Raw genomic sequence first — 20,633 nt, 5'->3', positions numbered from 1 at the left:
TACATTTGTAATAAGCAGTTTCATGTCTCTACAACAGACCACAATAGAGTTAAAAAGTGGAGTAGAATCCAACATGTAACAAACTGCTGACTTCTCGCTTTATTGTAAAACTTCATTCGATCAAGCGTAATAATGTAAATGATAAATTCTAAATGGTAATTTATTTAAATGATGTTCTCTCTTCCTTTAAAGACGCTACTGGAAAAACTGTGTATAACATCAAAACTTTTTGTTCTGATAATTTAAATTCATATGCCATGTTAACTGTATGACATATCTTATGGAAGAGCAATGAGAAGCAGAAAATAAATCTAGTTAATGATGTGGCTTCTAGAATAATAGTATTGCAAGTTTCTCTACACCAGCGATTTCATACCGGCTTTTCTGTGAGTAATTTAAAAACAATGTTTGCACTTCTTGGTTTCATTGCTTATTAAAATATCCAGGTGTGAAGCATTTTCTCCTTACCAAAACCTAGTGACAAAGGGCAGAACTCCACGGACGATTCCTGCGCGATCCGACGAGCTGCGCAAAAATGCAGGCATCACGTCGGATGCGATGGAAATAAGGTAAGTAATGCTATTGTTGGACCGTGTCGCATTGTTGATGTGACGCGACACGACTGTCGGATACAGATGCATTGTGCAACGTCTGCATCCGACAGTAGTGTCACATCAGCGCGCCGGAATTGTCTGCGGAGTTCTGCCCTGAAGCAGCAGCTTAGTACAAACTTATTCCCTTATTTTCCCTCAAACAAATGAGGAAAGGAAACATTGATGCATTAATATCCAAAAAATAGGTTAAACGGATGTCTAAATTGGATACAGTTACATCTAAAGGGCTGAAAAAGGAGTGTGACATTGGGGGGCCAATTCATTAACTTCAAGTGAAGGATTCGAAGTAAAAACAAAATCGAATTTCGAAGTGTTTTTTGGGCTACTTCGACCATCGAATCGGCTACTTTCGACCTTCGACTACGACTTCAACTTCGAATCGAAGGATTCGAACTAAAAATCGTTTGACTATTCGACCATTCGGTAGTCGAAGTACTGTCTCTTTAAGAAAAAACTTCAACCCCCTAGTTCGCCACCTAAAAACTACCGAACCCAATGTTAGCCTATGGGGAAGGTCCCCATAGGCTTGGCTAAGTTTTTTTGGTCGAAGGATAATCCTTCGATCGTTGGATTAAAATCCTTCGAATCGTTCGATTCAAAGGATTTAATCATTCGATCGAACGATTATTCCTTCGATCTCAGTTTTTGCGCAAAATCCTTCGACTTCGACATTCGAAGTCAAAGGATTTTCATTCCCAGTCGAATATCGAGGGTTAATTAACCTACGATATTCGACCCTTGATGCATCTGCCCCTAAGGGGCATATTTACTATGGGTTGAATATCGAGGGTTAATTAACCCTCGATATTCGACCATCGAAGTTAAATCCTTCGACTTCCAATATCGTAGTCAAAGTTAAATCCGATTAAATCCTTCGAATTAAATGATTTTCCTTCGATAAAAAAAAGCAAGGAAAGCTTATGGGGACCTTCCCCATAGGCTAACATTGGTGCTCGGTAGGTTTTAGGTGGAGAAGTAGATGGTCAAACAGTACTTCGACTATCGAATAGTTGAATAGTCAAACGATTTTTAGTTTGAATCATTCAATTTGAAGTCAAAGTCGTAGTCGAAGGTCGAAGTAGCCAATTCGATGGTCGAAGTAGCCAAAAAAAAACTTTCGAAGTTCTAAGTTTTTTTCCTTCTAATCCTTCACTCGAGCTAAGTAAATGTGCCCCTAAGTATTTTTTGGACTAGACTTTCGAAGTCTTATATATTTGTGGAGTTTGATTTTGATTGATTTATGAAAAACTATTTGGTAATAATAATAAAAAACTAAAATAAAAAAGACCAATTGCAAATAATGGTAACAAAATTTACAAAAAAAAATATATTTTGAAAAAATCCCCAAAAAATTGAAAAAGTCTTAGAAATAAGAAATAAAAAATAAAACAATAGCAAATCATCATAAATATAAAATAATAATCTGAGAACTATGAATTTATGGCTGTACCAGAATCAGAATTAAAAATTAAAGAATTGGAATTAATCAAATAAATCAAATTCAATTAATTGAATTGTAAATTGGAGCATTGTGCTGTATGAAATAATTTATGGCTCTATAAATTATGAATTATTAGCTATTATGAAGTGTTTTATTAGAACATGGAGATATTAACAGAGGTATAAGTATCCTAGATCAGATAGCTTCAAGAATTAGCATAACACAAGAAGTATACATGAAGAATCTGATTTTAATTATATATTTTTATTAGTTATTAGTATATCACATAGACACATAAATCATGTCACTGGTGGTCTAACATATAATTCTAAATCATCTTTTTATACAATTGGAATATTATATTAATTAAATCATTTATTTTATTTTATTGTATTAATTGATTGTCCATTTATATATTTTGATTATGTGTGATGATTAATTTTTCCTTAATAGTACATATGATGGATTTATATACATACTCAAATGTTTATTACATTTATTTATATATTCATTCCACTTGATGTGTTCTACTTTACCTTTAAATGCTAATGAATTGCACTTCTGACACTATTTAATTGCTTGACATGTGATGTTTGCACAACTCTGAAGTAGTGCCTAGGTTAACAGGCAAGAAACTCATTTGTTTTTACCCACTGCTGTATTTATGATATTAATAAAGACAGATTATATATTAGAACAACTAGCTTTTGTTGATCAGCACTCAGAAGCAAGCGATATGGTGTTTTTAGGGATGGGCAATTTTTTTCGGTTTGTTTCGCCGCAGAATTGACGGCCATACACTTGTATGGCTGTGTGCGTCGGAAAAAAAGATGTGTGTCAAAAAACGACATTAATGAATTAACAATTAACAATTCGCTGAATTTTGCAAACAAAAAACGACATTAATGAATTAACAATTAACAATTCGCTGAATTTTGCCAAAAAATCCGCCCATTCCTCAAACAAAAGAAATTATATATACGTGCTTTTATGCTTAATTTGACCTAATAGCAAAATGTAAGCTCCCCATGCCTGTGCTGTTTTTTTTAATTTTGTTTATTATATATGAAGAAGGTTATTAGAATAGGCATCTGCCTTGCTTCTTCTGCTGAATTGTGGACAAGTGCACCTATTCATGATAGAGGAACCCTAAAGCTACTGACACCCTGAACATGACTGCAATTCCAGGGTTCCACAGTAGGTTGTGTCCATGGGTGCAGTAGACTGAACCAAAAGCGTCATGTGCTAATTATATTTTAGCGCCACATGCCCGAAATGACAAAATCCCAATATTGTTAGCTGCAACTCGCATCCAATTTACAGAGAATGTTTGCGCAATTAAATTTGTTTTGACACACAGGACATTACTGTGGCAGTTGCAATCAAAAATGGGTTGCTAAAATAACACTGTTTGATAAGGTGTTTCCCCCTTGGGCCAGCAGTTGGCTTAAGTCAGTACAGGTATGGGATCCATTATCCAGAAATGCATTATTCCGAAAGCTCAGAATTATGGAAAAGCGGTCTCCCATAGACCATTAAAATAAAATAATCCAATTTTTTTAAAATGATTTCCTTTTTCTCTGTAATAAATAAACAGTACCTTGTACTTGATCCAAACTAAGATTTGCTTAATCCTTATTGGAAGCCAAACCAGCTTATTGGGTTTACATGATTTTCAAGTAGACTTAAGATATGAAGATCCAAATTACAGAAAGATCCATTATCTAGACAAACCCAGGTCCCGAGCATCCTGGATAACAAGTCCTCCAATGGAAGCCCTATCTGCCCTGTGTATAGCCTGCAATTGCTGGGGGCTCTTAAAAGTTTCTTCCTAGCACTATATCTACACTCCTGATATCTGGCTATGGTGTTACATTATCATGCCAAATAAACAAAAAAACACTGTAGTTTCCTTGAGTTAGAAAACAGAAAGAGGGCTGGTATGAACCTGGTAAACAGTATTCTAAGGGAAGCACGGTCTTGAGTCTTTGGAGGATTGGGGGTGCAACTGAATATCTTTATGTAGAGTTTATGCTCCTCATTGCAGTCACTGTAAAACTCTCTTTTTATACCCTCTATATACCATATAACTGCCTCTTAGGGTTTACATTATTATGTTGGCAGGAAGTCAAATACATCAGAAGGAACAGTATTTTACAGTTTAAATATATGAAAACAAAACCCAGATCAGTTTATAAGATGATTATATTTAAGAGAAAAAATACGAATTAGTGGTCATAACGTGAAGCAGTTTCCTGTCTCTACAATCTCTACTGACTTTTGGTCAGTTGCTACTCCTGGTGGAACTCTCTCTCTTATGAGACAGTCTAGTAGAAGCCAATAGAGCGACATACAGTACGTATATGGATAAGATTAAATTGCTAATTGAACTAAAATATCTTTGGGTTCTGCAATGGTAGCAAGTGACACCTGCTTTGTACAGTGTACTACCAAAAAGTTTGCTGTAATACAATTGCAAGCAATTAACTAATAATAGGCAACCAGTTGTAAGGAACCTCCTGGGACACTAGTACAGGTATGTGAATGAAGCATCCCTCATATAGATTGATTGAATACACCTTTCCTACTGATATGATTGTGTGCTGTTTTTGACATGCAAGGTAGATACCAAACTGTGCTCCATCTGCCACTACTCAAGAGCTTATTTGCTGGCTTCCTCCTCCTGTCATTTCTCAACCACACTTTATTCAGTTGTTGCCCTACTATTATCCCCAAATACTTTAACATATTATTTATAAGGTTGATGCATTCTGGGAGCTGTAGTCCAGCAACATGTGGGTTATATTATTAAAGCAATATTGCACAATATAACTTTTTTCCAACTCTCCCAAAGCTGCATTCAATTTCAAAATAATCCTTCACGGCGAATCCCAGCTGATTTGTACAAATCTGGTTCCCCGTTCTTTATTCCTGAAATTGGAGTTTGAATAATAATAATGAAGTTAAAATGATTTTATGACCACTCTATGTAAAATAACAGCAAGCTGCCTGACATGTGCTGTGAATCAACATTCTCATTGGAGAATTATCTAATATGTATAATTGTGTTTTTGGTCAGTAGACTTCTCATACTGTAGGTGAATTAGTTTCCAAGTACAACTTAGTTTTTGTCTACTCTACTTCTAGGGGACTAGGGGATGCAGTGGAGCAGCTTTATGGTTGGGTTGAATGCCCCTTTAAAAAAAAAAATCCCTTAGGAAATATTCCCATTAGATATACAAGTAAGTAAGTAAGTAAGTAAAATTTATTTATATAGCATTTTTCGAAGCATAGCTACAAAGTGCTTTACAGACAAAAATAAGTAAAATAAACATCCAATAAACAATAACGCATCATTTCATCCCCATAAAGCAATAATAGCGGCACTATATTACATCAGATTTGACTCACACTACTTAAAAGCCAAAGTATAAAAATGAGTCTTCAGTTGCTTTTTAAAAATATCAATAGAACTGGCTTGTCTAATATGTAATGGCAAATTATTTCAAAGTCTCAGAGCATATGCGGCAAAAGCACAATCACCTTTCCCCCTTTTCTTCCCCTTTCCCCCCTTTCCCCTAGGAGTTTTTAACAGCCCTTGACTGGAGGACCTTAGCAACCTAGTGCTATTATGAACAGTCAGCAACTCCGAAAGATATTCTGGAGCCTCATTGTGTAAATCTTGGTAAGTTAGCAGTAACATTTTAAAGTCAAGCCTAAGCTTCACTAGAAGCCAGGCCAGCACTGGACTAATATGATCAAATCGTCTTGACTTTGTTAGCAGCCCATAGGTACCTGATAGTATAGCTATCTGTCTACAGCCTTTTTACCCTTTAGGCTAATCATGATGGAAGAAGAGCCACATGTCTCCAAGCATTGCCGTGAAAAAAAAAAATGCATTAAAATGGCGGATTTTTTAATGCACTTTTTATAGCAATTTCTGCTGAAACTTTCTTACAAAGGTCTGAAGCAATATAAAATAATGGCAGAAAATCTGGTGTTCGCTTGGCGTAAAATATCACACACCTTGATAAGTTCACAGTTTATTTAAGACAGCTTTTTACATAATTTTTCCAGATAATTTTGTGTAAAATTAACACATCATAATAAATAGGCCCCTTAATACATTTCTTTTCTTTTCCGGCCCTTTTACGCTTACTTTGGATGCAATGATAAGGGAGCTGATTTATTAAATGTGGCATTTTTTTTTAGCAAGATCCAACAACTGAAATGTTAAAAAAACGGATACTTTCAGAATTCATTATACAGAATCAAAGAGCGTTTCCCCATTTTAATGCAATGCTTCTTATGCTTTAAGGAATAATGATTTGGCAAGGTTAGAACCCAGCAAAGCTGCTGAGCTGCTGAGAACTCATAGAACAGAATTGTGTTAAAATGGGGTGCATAAGTACATTTCAACTGCTCAGATGCTATATTTCAATTCTAAATAAACCTCTAAATACTAAAGCGTATGCACCTTCTTTAAAATAATGGAAAAACATACAGCCAGTTCACTATTTCCAAGGAGCTTGCATATTCTCACTGTCTGCACGTACACCGTTTTCCATGCAGTGGTCCTGAGTCTACCCACAATAACATACAGACAGGTTAATTAGCTCTTGACTATAGTGTGCACTATAGAGAACCCCACTAGCAAAGGCACTTATATAAATGATGTAAACTTTCTTGGGTACATTGGTTCAGTGCTGAGGGAACCAAAATGATCCGAACCTGGAAACCATCTACAAATAATTTGTATGTTCTCCCTACATCTGTATGGGTTTCCTCCACACTCCACAGTTTCCTCCCACACTCCATAATCATGAAGTCAGGTTAATTAGGTCCTGATGAAATTGCCCTAGGAGTGTGTGTATGTGAAAAGGGCCTATGGCTGTAACTAAATTGTTCGAAGGGATGAGAACTTTAGTTGCAACACCATGAAACCTGCAATATTTTATCTCTATTTTAAAACTTCACTTTCCTCTCCACTAAGTTCCACCTTTTCATTTACAAGCAGCATTCTAGCACAACAAGAGAAGCAGACCTTCACAGCAGAATTTGCATTTTTTTTGTGTGTTCTGTACTGAATTAAAAAATGAATTCACTGAATTCAGTGAAAAAAAAATATTAAGTAAAGGATGACATACCCATGCGCACCAGCCTCCCATAACATTGCTTTGATTTTTATTCTCATTATAAAAGACAAAGATAGGATATAAAATGAAATGTAATCAAACAACTATAAATATATATGCTTCATAAGACATTCAAAGTGAATTCTACAGAGTTAAGAAAATGATTTCACATTTTATTTTATTGTCCAGTATATTTTTTAGTTAGCAGAAACTGATTCCCAATGACTTACCTTAAATCTGAGTTCTAAGCTACTCCCAATATACTCTCAGGATGTGCACCAACAAGAGAAAACAACATTCACTTTCTCCTTCTGTATCAGAGCTATTTTTTGTTATGGATTTTTAGTTTTAGTTTTCTACTTATAATACAGTTCCCAGTCCCCGTTATTGCAGGCTTGCGGAGACCAGCTCCACTCAGGATATGCCTTCCTTCTCACACATGAGTTAATGGTGACAGCTGATTTTATTTTTGCATGCATGCAAAAAAGGTGGACCTTGGGGGCTATTTTTAGGCACTGAGTACTGAATGCAGAGTGTCTGAGTCAATTACTAGATGTAGAAACCTGTTAGTGAAACCAGCCTTGCCTTATACATTTGCACTGAAATAAAGCTAACGAGAGGCCAAGTAACATTTAAAAGTGTATTTAGGGGAAATGTAATAACATTTGCAAAGAGAACAAATTTGCACACAAAAAATGTGAATGTCGCAATATAATATTCTTTATTAGAATTTTTATTGCATTGCAAATCTTTAAAACCTGCTTGAAGGTGGCATAAACTTTTGGAGCAAAAGTAACAACTTTATCATTAAGAAGTTTTATTGCATACACAACTGTGCAACTATTGCATATACAAGTCTGTGCAAAAGCAACATTGTTTACTTTGCAAACATCAAAATACTTGTTTTCTTAAGAATTTTTGTGTGATAACAAGTGAACAAAAAATCCCTAAAACCTCAAAGCAAATAAAGATTTGCCTTATACAATTTGACTTCTACGTGGCCTTATCAGCTTTTAGATTTCAAATGACATTTTCATTGTTTAGAGTAATTATTCTAATTCACAATTTTTAACCCTGAAGATCTCAATTTGGGTAAACAAAAAAAAAAAGATTTGACCATTAATAAATCAACCCCTAAGTGTATGTATGTATGTATGTTGGATGGTCAGTAGTCCTCCATGTATAGCCAGAGATGTTACAGTATATTTATACCATGTACCATTATGCCTTGATTAAACCCTGGTTGCTGCATGTTGAGGTTGGTCTGCTGACATTTTTAGGGTGCATGTCAGTTGTGTCAATGGTGTGTGTGTTTGGGGGGGGATAACATTAATTTAGGCTCAAATTACAGGATGTGAGAGTGGGTGACTGTGGATGACTGCTGGATGAAGAGGGCAAATCCACATGAGTGAACATGTCTATTATAGGATGATCTGGTATTTACTGTATACTTACTTAAAGGGCATCTGTTAGCCTAAAATATTTTCCCAAACAAAGGAGTTGGCTAAGCTCGCAATCTAGTTAGGTGAAAGAGTAGTTCTTTTTAATTGCATGCACATTATAAGCAAATGACGTGACTAACTATGCACATGTGTGCAACGCCATACTCTCATTATGCAAATGTGTGCTGCACAACATGGTCAAACTAATTTTTTTGCACCTTCTTACAGGCTTTCAGCAGAGGGTTCAGCCTTGCAAGTGAGGCAGGATAGACCATACTTAACTTAGTCTTCCTCTGGGTCCCTAAAACTGCTCCCTCTCTCTATCTCTCCTCATTGGAGCCTCATCTGTCAACCTTGCCAATACCTCTCACCACCTGCAATGAGCTCTAACAACTCTACTACAAACTACCCTATCTAGTTCTGCTGGAGGCCTACCTTAGGCTCCCTGGCATCATGCACTATAACCTTCTCATTGGCCAGAGGTGGCCAATGGTATGTAAGTGTTTTCCTGGCATCTCACTGTCTAACAATGTCATCTGGTGGCCACACTAACAAGAAGCTGTATTTTTACAATATAATTTATCCGACTCCTATTATAAGTTCAAAGAGGACAACGTTGGGAGCTCCTTATCCAAGGTGGTGGGCATGTGCTTCTAAGAAAAAAGCAAATAACAAATTTTTAGAAAAATCTTTTTTAAAAAAATAATTAAATTCAGGAGTTATGGAAGGAGAGATTATGTTAAATGGAACTTGTTCCGGGGAAACATAATGGCTGTTTTGCAATTCTTCAGATTATTATATTTTAAAGGTTACACATATTTCACAAACCTGTGGGCAAAAACTGGAACCTGTGGTGATTTTGCACAAGGTGGCATTGCATTGTGAAATAAAACAGCTACTGTATATCAAAGATAAACAAATGCATGAGTCCTCATATCCGAAAACCTCATGCCATCACTGTGGCCATCGGCAGTTAGGAAAATCTTTTGGCAGATGCCAACCCAGTGGGGCAGGAGGAATGGACATTGAAATGTGAAAGGGAAGATCACCATAAAATATACTTTTAGCATGCTATGGACCAATCCTTGCACTCTAACTTTAACTTTAATGTTGTATTGTCTGCATATTTTTTTTAATTATTTATCGTTGTTTAGCCGTAATTCTCCTTTGAATCAGATGGTGTGACAAAATAATTTATTTTTACCAAGCTTTGTTTCTAACACAGAGACTATCTCCAGAGACAAATTGATTCCCTTTCAGTTGTACATCAGAGGCCTCTGACAGCTCTGACAGAAATGTGCTGACTGGGCTCCTAATCTATTGCTAGCACAATATTCCTCTCAATCACATATGCAGGCTGACTCCAGGCACACTGAATACTGCCTTTAGCTTTCCTAGTATTATAACCCCTATTTGTTAGCACAATAAGTAAAAATTATACACCAGGAAATGGACTTGCTATATATAATGTAACCAGGGGGAGTAACAATTGGGTAGGTACCCACTGCGGATAATACCACTTTCAGACAATGGTTATCTTTGTGGAGACACACTAGACACTGCTTTATATTATGATTCTGTCAATGGGTGAGCCATAATAAACGAGTAATTAACAGTATGAAGTCATGAAGACTATAATCATGCATATACTGTAGCTTTCTATTTAAAAATCATGTCATGCCAAAGGAACTTGAATGCAAAGATGTCAATTGGCCACCAGTGAGATAATGATCTACTCCAGGACCTTCTTACCTCTCTATAAACTACACAGTTCAGGAACCTGCACTGTGTATTTTTCCAGATGTATTTGAACTACAGCTCCCAGAACAACCTGTAGTTTTGGAAAGATGAGGAGCTACAGAGGCCTGCTCTTGATTCTGTGTCAGCTACTCTTCACCTTAAACCCATGGGAATGAATGTATTCAGTAACATGCAAAGTTTGCCTCAAACTTGTTGTCTTTTAATACATATGAGGGATAAACTACTGAAGATAATTATTCAAACTTTGCTTTGACAGGATATGCTTATAGCAACCAATCATCATTTACATATTATTGTCTAGTGCAGTTCACATTGGTTGGTATTTCTTAGAGAAATAGAACAAACTTTGCTTATATTGCCACCCTAACCCCTATAAGCTCTTTGTCTCTTTCTCGCTCAAAAGAGACTCTCAGCATCTAAATGTATCACTCTAGTGTATTGCACCAAATTAGAACGGTTCCAAGATAATAACTTAAAGTCTGTAAATATTTTAAGGGCTAAAACTTTGACAAATTAGCAATATTATCTTTAATAACTACTATTAGTAATAGACATGTATTTTTATTGCTTGATGCAAATCAATATTTACATATACTCTTAGACACCCCCTTCCAAAATGTATTCACATACACATACCCCTACATGATAATATAGCCCACATGAATTTGTGCAGAGGGATCTGAGTCACAAAAAGCCTGCACACTAATGATCATGAGCACTAATCCTGGGTACAACATACGTGTAAAAGAAAGAGATAAATATCTCTTTTTCAATATCTCTAATTCAGTTTTCAATCACATATAATTAATGTTGGAAAATGTTATGTTATTTACATTATAATATCTGTTTTTGTATAGCATTACATTAAAACTGCACTGGAATTGTTTTCTATGCCTTGCTAAGCTTTCTAGTTGTAATCAAACCACCTGAAACCACCCTTGCTATTTCCCACTTACTGTACAGGTATGGGACCTGTTATCCAGAATGCTCGGGACCTGGGATTTTCCGGATAATGGATCTTTCTTCATGCTTTATGTCTACTAGATATTCATTTAACCATTAAATAAACCCAATAGGCTGGTTTTGCTTCCAATAAGGATTAATTATATCTTAGTTTGGATTAAGTGCAAGCTACGGTTTTATTATTACAGAGAAAAAGGAAATAATTTTTAAAAATTTGGATTATTTGGATAAAATGGAGTCTATGGGAGACATTCCATAATTCAGAGCTTTCTGGATATTGGGTTTCCGGATAAGGGATCCTATACCTGTATTAAGGACTGCCTTAAGGGCACCAGTTTTGCTGTTCCTGGACAAATAAATTTGTAGGGTTAATTTTCAGACCAAGAACCGCCAGTACTGGTCCTTTTCAGCTTGCTTGAATCACAGTCAATGGAAGACAATTTCAGGCTGTTCCCCATATGCCTTTAGCCTTACTGGAAATAATTAGCAGAGTAATTAAAATAGAATGTTAGGCCACTATATGCACTAAATGCTCAGTTGTGAAGAAAGCTGGAATCTCATTCTCAATCATAAAGCATTACAGAACTGCTGCTTGTTAAGATAGGAAAGAAGGTGCTTCATGTAAACACTGAACATTGTTCATAAACAAAAACAATACTTTTTGTCTTTCCCAAGTTCCATATCTCTGTTAAAGGCAAGAAAGAAAGAAAGAAAGAAAGAAAGAAAGAAAGAAAGAAAGAAAGAAAGAAAGAAAGAAAGAAAGAAAGAAAGAAAGAAAGATGATAGTTAAGCTAGATAGATAGATGATAGATAGATGATAGATAGATGATAGATAGATAGATGATAGTTAGTTAGATAGATAGATAGATAGATAGAGAAAGAGAGAGATAGAATAGATAGATGGTTGATAGATAGATAGATAGTAGAGATGGGCGAATTTATTCGCCAGGCGCGAATCCCGAAAACATTTGCTGGCGAAAAAAACAAACGCAGGCGTCAAAAAACGCTGTTTCGCAAATATTTTGCCGTTTCGCGAATTTCGCACGGAATTCGCTAATTTTTCGGCTATGAGAAACAGCGCAAATTAAAAAGTTTATGAGCAATAGGAAAGACACTATCTGAACTTACTCAAATTAGTAAAATCAGGAGAACTATTTTATTTATTTACCAAAGCATAATTATTTTATCCAGCTGATGCTATTGTATTTATTTTTTCCATTTGTGGATTATTCACAGGGATAAACTAAGCACTCATTTTACAGATGCAGGCAAGCTCTGCATAGGAGCCTTTGAAATTTTAATCTGATAAGTGCCTGCTTGCATATATTAATATATTAATATACCACGAAATATGACTGACTCATAAAGCTCTTGCACAGTATTTCTAATGCTAATTAGATTTAGTATTTAGCAAATGCCCTTTTGTGTCTTTTAGATTTTTTGTCCTCTGGGGGTGTTAGTGTCTGCTGCAAGCCCAGAAAAAGCAGCACATGACCAATACATTCAGGGTATACTCAATGCACTGCGGCAATACACGTTTTTATCGGGCAGCTGCACACCGGAGGGAGACATACAAAGGTCAGCCATGGACTGTTTTAAACCAAAGTGGGAACCTGTCTAAAAAGACAATGTTTAACATGGCTATATATATATATATATATATATATATATATATATATATATATATATATATATATATATATATATATATATATTATAGCCATGTTAAACATTGTCTTTTTAGACAGGTTCCCACTTTGGTTTAAAACAGTATATATATATATATATATATATATATATATATATATATATATATATATATATATATATATATATATATATATATATATACATACATACATACATTGTAATTGGACCACCATGTAATAACATATATTTAACAGTAACTAAGCCAAAGAACTTGTAACGCCCTCACACCAAAGACTCTTGCTCCTCCAACAACGACCCTAGCCTCCCATGACTCAGCTCCAATGGAGTTTTCCAATACTACTGACAATTCTACTGACAAAAAACGTATTATATCACCCCAAGTGAATGTATTTACTTACCTGAAACCCTGGGCTCCTATCAGCAGAAAACTGCAGCGGCCCGGGGTCATTCCAGCAAGCACCACGGATCGATCCTCTTTCGGCTTCTTCTTTGTTCAAATTTCCCGGGGCAGACACGTGCGCAGTAGAATGAAATAGCTAAATTCTTAAAGTTTAGCTTTTCACTCTAATGCGCATGTAGCTGCGATGAGGCAAAAGGAATCCGGAAGAGAATCGCTCCATGGAGCTCACTGGAATAACCCCGGACCAGTGCAGTTTTCTGCTGATAGGTAAGTAAATACGTTCACTTGGGGGGGTGCTATAAGTCAGTAGAATTGCCATACAGTAGGTGAATTGGTTTATATGTGTAATTAAATTTCTTAACTTCTATAATATTCTCTAACATTTGGCACCCCCAAGTGAGAAACGACTTTCCTTCTCCTTTAATGACAGATTTAAGAGTATCAGTGAGAATACTGATTCCCAGGCTATGTTATCTTGCTATTATCTTACATAGAGAATATTGTGCCATTTTGGGGTCATGAAATTACACTAACCAAACACACACTAGCTACACCAATGCCCACGGGAAAGGTTTATAGTGCAATATTGCTTTACAAATTACAACCCTAATGTTGCTGGACTACTGTTCTCAGCATGCCTTAACCTTCATAAAAAGTTGGGGTTAGTAGTCCAGCAACAACTGAGCAGTGCAGTAATGTTGGGGTTGGTATCCCTTAAAAGGCATACACTTTTCATGACAAATTTTCCTAGACTACACCAATTTCCAGTATATTCTAACATACTCCACCATGATGTTTTGAAAATTACTTGTCTTTAATCCATGGACCAACAGCTGAATAAATGCCAGCGGATCCTCTACTAACAATCTCGTCTTCCCTATATATATTGGAAATCTTTTCTTTGTTCATACCCTCATTACCAAAGGCATTATGCAAATTACTTCTAACACGCCTCCATTTTTTATTCTTGGTAACATTATCAGACACATTTCTCGCAGTATGTCCATGTGCTTACAATGGCGAATTTACTGGCAATTAGTAAATCTAGTCCTCTGTATATGACATATCATTGATATTTATAATCTTGCGACTCATTCTGCCAAGCCATAACATTTAAAAAACATCAGTTACAGTTATAAATTGCAGTGCTCACTGGGATCACTGGCTATTTTTACAGAGTCAACCCCCTAGTGTGCGACTGTTGTGTCTGATGTCAAGGGACACAAATAGAAATATGACTGAAGCAAAGGGCGTCTATTGATGAGCAGCATGACAGATTATATTTGTAAAAAAAGGAACAGAACCTTCTGGCAATGAAAAAGGTTAACCCAAATATGGATGGAAGATGGTCCAAAGTTTAACATAAACTAGAAAAATTGTGAGTAAAGCTAGAGCAAAACTTTGCTGATGTTTTTGCATCAATATTGCATTTTTTACCCTATATGTGATACAAATAGTCACACAACTGGCACAAAGCAAGTTGTTTCATTATGCCGTTAATAACATTTCCCCTGAGCACTTCTAAGTCTTAGACTCATATCCCATGCCAGTGTGTGGCTCCATTTAGCTTTAATTAAAAGTAACAGATTCACCTTCGTTGCTGCGTTGGAATTTGTTTTTTATTTTGTAATAAGGAACGTTCTGTGATATCACTGAATGCAGATTTCCTGATGAAACATGTTGATTAGCGTATGTGCCGGAGAGGAAGGGAGGGAAAAGCAAAATGACAGCTGCGGTTGGAGCCAGTTTATTAGTATTAGTTTAGTCTACTTATGAAGCATATTAAGACAACAAATCTTACAATGAGTTTTTCCAACCAGCCTGATTGATATCAGAAAGTACATTTATGTTTGTGCCCCCAAAAAAAAAAAAATTAACTTTATTAGAAAGCGTAAGTGTCTCTGGTGGGCTGATTAATGTAATGTAGAATGTACAATATTTATCGCTGGAGCAGTTGTGATTTCCTTTGGTTCTAGTCAAAAGATTTAGCAGAATCATCGAAATCAAAGGAGTAGTAAACCCTGCTACACTGCTCAACCAAACTTTATTCAATTGTTAATGGGCTACTAATCCCAGAATGATGTAACATAAAATGAAGATTGAGGTATACTGAAAGCTGTAGTCCAGCAACATCAGGGTTGTATTCTTAAAGCAATAAAACTGTTCCCCAAATCTCCACAGCCAGCGACTGCTTTAAAACGCAAATATTTTTTTACATTCATAATTATGTTTTTCTGCAGCTTATAAAGAAAACTAGGGGGCACTGCGGGATGGAATTACAGTTAGTTTTACAGCCCCTTTAATTAACAGGTCCAAGAAAATTATTTTGACCATTTGTATGCCAGCCCTAATGGTTTATTATTATTCTTCATACTCTAGAATAGAACATATTTCCACTGTCCAGAACAATGACATACTGTATAGTGATCATGTGGCTCCAATGCTGCCCAGACAACCAAATGCAGTGGTTACAAGCTTGTTCTTAGCAAAGCCACATTTTGGTAAAATATTAATGGTAAAATAATAAATAGTAATTTATTTTCTTTTGGGCTATAACATTGTTGGCCTTACTTGGCGAAAATAGGAAAAATCGCAAAGGAATTATTTCAAAATAAATTTAAGGCTTTCATGCCCCTGGCCTAAACAGAGGGGGACAAACTTGCCCACCTTACCTGTCACCGTGAATGACAAGCATCTTATTAAAGAAAATTGATACTATAGGTGACAAACCTCAGCTCCAAAACATGATATATATTGTAAGCTCTTTGGAGCTGAACCTCATTCCAACTGTGTATTGAAATGCCTAGAGCTGTTCTCACATTTAAATGTATCTCATTTTTATTATATTTCTTGTTTAGCATCATGTTCACTTGGATGAAGTTTTCCAGCTACTGACACAATCTGCTTAGAGAACCCTGGTATTACAGCTTAATGGGTGCAGTGGCTCTTGCCAGCGTTGTAAATGAGCATGTAATGATTGCATATATATCTTTCTAAATAGTATCAATGCATGCCCAATAGTGTGACCATTTCACATTTGCACGTGTGTTCATAAATACAAGTGCACAATTCTAAAGGTTTACACATGCATATATCCAATTCCTGCCAATATATTGCACATTTCATGTTTACAAATTTATTGTGTATTTTTAACTGCCTTTTTGTGATATGTACTAGCTGGAGCCACGTCGTCTCGTATCACTGTGTATTCGTATACTGCTGAGATGACAATAAAGTTTACTTTGACTTTGACTTTTGACTAAAGAAGCTTATTGTTTGTTAGGGCCATGAGTTCTGAGTCCTTATTAAAAGCCACTTTGGGGTAACCAAGTATTTGACTGAGGGAAAATACTTTGAAACCCCTTTACAGTAGTGTACCCCCCCCTGACACGACATGAGACTCCTCATTTAGACTGAAATACAGGCACCCTGCCCTAAGAGGAAGCACTCTGAAAGGCAAATCCCAATGTATTATATTTCCATAATAAACAAGATCATCTAACACCACTTTCCATTTCCAGCTGACTTTGTAAGAGCCTTGTTTATACCATCTTACTAACAGCTAGATGCATTTTGTCACATTTCTTCTCCTAGAGGTACTTTCAGAATTTATCATTAAGTTACACCAGATTCATGTCAAAATGTTACACTTCATTACACTTTGGCAAAGTCTTTTCTAAAGTTGTTCAATTTTATAAAACCTGTGTAGAAACCAGCTTTTTAATACAACTGCTTTAATAAGAAGAGAAAATTTACTGGGAAGTGCACCCTTCCAATCACTTATCTCCTATTATGTGAACGGCTCAAGGTACTTCTGTGAACAGTGGGCCATTGCCATATTATCCCATGCTTCTAGTTATTGTATCCTCTGTTTGAGTTCAAATGTACTGCATAAAAATCTTTGGAGAAGTTCTGTACTGCTCATGTGCCATGTAGGAATTCACAAAGGGAATACTTGGGAGCCGGGGGCAAGATGGTAGCCCAATGTGTACTAAAGCAACCTGGCCTGTTATGTTTTTTAATGAAGAGTAACTCTGACCTGGCTAGGAGCTAAATGATTAGGTACAAATGTATTCAAATTAAAATTGAGAACAGCCTTGCAAACTTGAATGTTCCCATTTTTTTATTTTTTTTTTACGTTGATTTGAAAACTTGATTTTAAGCTTTATCAATGAAAAATATCACAACAATTTGAATGAAAAAAAGTTGTAACAAAAACAATTTCAATTTTCATTGCAAATTCTTTTTTCCTGTCCTTAGCACAACCTAGTTTTTCAAATTCAATTTAACTTCAAAATTTAGTTTAATCATTATTTTTTTTCTGTGACTGAGTTGTAAAAACTGAAAATTAATACATCTGCCTTTCCAAGTTACTGGGTGAACCTTCCTGGGCAGTGACTTTATGTTTACTTCTGCTTTTAAGGAGCTTTTATATCTTTTTATAAACTTACAGATTTCTGCAGATGATTCTTAACTTTGCAACTACTGTACTTTTTGAATATCAAACAGTTATTGGCAGTAAGTGAGGAAGTTGTGGTTTTGTAGAGACTTTCCAAAGCAGTTTAAACAAAACTCATATTTCTCTATACTTCCTCTGTTATTGTCACAAATAGCCTATGCAATGTATTTAGCAATAGCAGTGAGTTTACAGTACCGGAAAGGCAGTTTGGATTAAGTTGATTGTTCGGAAGTAATCAGAAGGAAGTTTAAATCTGAGGGCATCTCAAATAAATGAAAAAAATATAATGTCAAGTAATTTAGCTGCTAAACTTCTTCAGTAGAAGCAGGCCTAATGGCTTCCCAAAAGTGACTTGGCATTTACCACCAATGAACAGAACAATGCAGAGTCATGTGACCCAGTATAATCATCCTATGACTTGCAACTATAATGTATGATGGGGCCTGAAGTCCAACAACTGCAGCGATGTACATGAGCATTTTGTCTCATGACAATTTTTCAAATCGTGCAACATTTTTTTACTATGCATTATAGTCTACGGGTGTTTGTGTAATGGCTCATCCCTATTCCTGTGTCTTCCAGGCCAAACCATACAAGGGTATCCAGTGGGAATTCTGCCTGCTCTCTTTACACTCTGAGCCGCATACAATCATAGCTGAAAACATTAAACTACACCCCCTAGCATCCCTTAACCTTGATAATAAGTTGGGATTTCTAGGAAAGCTAAATAAGTTGTGAAGAAAGCTGGAATCTCATTCTCAATCATAAAGCATTACAGAACTGTTGCTTTGTTTAGAGAGGAAAGAAGGTGCTTCATATAAACACTGAACATTGTTCAAGATTTAAGAACAAAAACAATACTTTGTGTCCTTCCCAAGTTCCATATCTATGTTAAAGGCTATATGGAAAGAAAGAAAGAAAGAAAGAAAGAAAGAGAGAAAGAGAGAAAGAAAGAAAGAAAGAAAGAAAGAGAGAAAGAGAGAAAGAGAGAAAGAAAGAAAGAAAGAAAGAAAGAAAGAAAGAAAGAAAGAAAGAAAGAGAAAGAGAAAGAAAGAAAGAATGAAACAGAGTTTCAGAAAGCAGTGCTATTTTTTGCAAAATGATGGAGTTATCAGCCTCTGCACATAAAAGAAATGTTTAGTGCACATGATACGCATTTAACTTTATTACACTGACACAGAGAGGATGTAAGATATGGCAGCATGCTCAATAAAGGAATGCTGAGATATGATTTTTAAACTAACGCAGTGTATTTCCCTGCCATTGTGGAACAGTGAATTCTGCTGTCAGTGAATACAATGTACATCCTGTGTTCTTGGGTGCGGAAGTGCATCTGGCATACAGCCATGACTCCTGGAGGAAAGGGAAAGTGGAACATTCATATAAAACATTCTCCTGTAGCACTTGCTAGCATGCTAAGGGGTGGGAGCATATGTAATAAAAAGTGCAAAATTGACTACAGTTCTACTGGCTCAATTTAGTTACCTGCAACACCAGTTCATTGTAATACAAGCAATGATTGTAATAGTCTGGTAACTCATAGCAACCAGATCTTTGCTTTTATAATATAAAAATGCATTAGCACTACACTGGTTACTTGCTGAATGTAAATGAACATGGAAATAATCTTCCAATCTCCATATGACAGAGACCACAATTGTCCATACCAATCGCAAGGCATCATTGGTATATTTCAGTTTGCCTGAATACTGTATAGTTGTGTAGAGTGTCTTTATCAAGGCAAACTCATGTATGGGACCTTAATCACCCAAATTTAGTGATTTAGTGATACCCTTCACTGGGTAACTCAATAGATTTTTTTTAATTCAAAGCAATACGACCAATTCTTAGGTGCCTTCATCAGGGTTATAAGTAACTTGGCGAACCCCAATAATTCTACCTTCTTTTCTCCTGTAGGACAATGTGGGCTCTTAACATATGTTATCATTATTATTGTCTTCTACATATAAGTGCAACATTTTGCAGCCATGTACAATAGAAAAGTATATACATCAAATATACAAATGACATACACATACTGAAGAATACAAGGGGAGGAAAATGGCCATGCTTTCTTAAAGCAGAAACAAAACTCATCAATTCTTTAATCATTCATTATCTTTGTAAAAGCACCCTTTCCAGCCTAGCTCCATTATTCTTTTGCTAGTTCATGAGCATCTCATAATCAGCTGAAAATACACTTAGAAAAGCTAAGTAAAAACTAATTACAATGTATATTTGTTATGACAAAGATAAATCCACTAAGCTATTTCCACTGTATACTGGATTCAGGGTCTTCCCTAATTAATCTGAAGGTATATACAGACGCAAGTGGAGATCAAAGCGACACTCACCATCGGAGATGCAGTTCTGGCTACTCTCTGACATCTTGTTGGGAAATATTTTGCCACCTTTTGTGTCAGAAACGTTTGTCACAGAGCTGGAATGTCTCCTGGGCTGCCTCTTAGATGTTGGTGTTCGTAAACTTCTCTCAATTTCAGCAGTTTCCTGTTAGTAGAAATAAAGGGGATGTTTGCTGAAAAGTTATCAGTAGGAAACAGATGCTTTTTTTTCGCCTAAGGGTTTCTGCTACAAAAGTGGTATTTTCCAGTATAACACCGGTTCTTTCTTTTAAGGATTTGGAAATGTACCAGCGTGCAGGTCAGCTCATACAATATCAAGAAGACATTTTGGCAGATGCTTAAAACTGAGAACTTGTTAACATTTTTGCTGCTTCAGAACTTTGT

General features: G+C 35.9%; 1 protein-coding gene across 3 annotated transcripts in view; it reads right to left on the bottom strand.

The window, feature by feature from the left end:
• Positions 1-20,387, bottom strand: part of xirp2.S (xin actin binding repeat containing 2 S homeolog) — a 95,296-nt gene extending 74,909 nt beyond the window's left edge. For 2 of the 3 annotated variants that reach the window (XM_041578035.1, XM_041578036.1), the window contains exon 1: positions 20,241-20,387. In XM_041578035.1, the coding sequence (XP_041433969.1) occupies positions 20,241-20,274 (34 nt within the window). In that variant the 5' untranslated portion in view covers positions 20,275-20,387. Of the gene's footprint in view, positions 1-7,420; positions 7,615-20,240 lie in introns of those variants that run through there. The other variant, XM_018238841.2, reaches the window with a different exon arrangement.
• Between the last annotated feature and the right edge of the window lie 246 nt (positions 20,388-20,633).

The sequence above is a fragment of the Xenopus laevis genome, chromosome 9_10S (assembly GCF_017654675.1).
Source record: "Xenopus laevis strain J_2021 chromosome 9_10S, Xenopus_laevis_v10.1, whole genome shotgun sequence".
Lineage (NCBI taxonomy): Eukaryota > Metazoa > Chordata > Amphibia > Anura > Pipidae > Xenopus > Xenopus laevis.
Note: the sequence above shows the minus strand (reverse complement) of the source record. Positions and strands in the feature narration are given on the sequence as shown.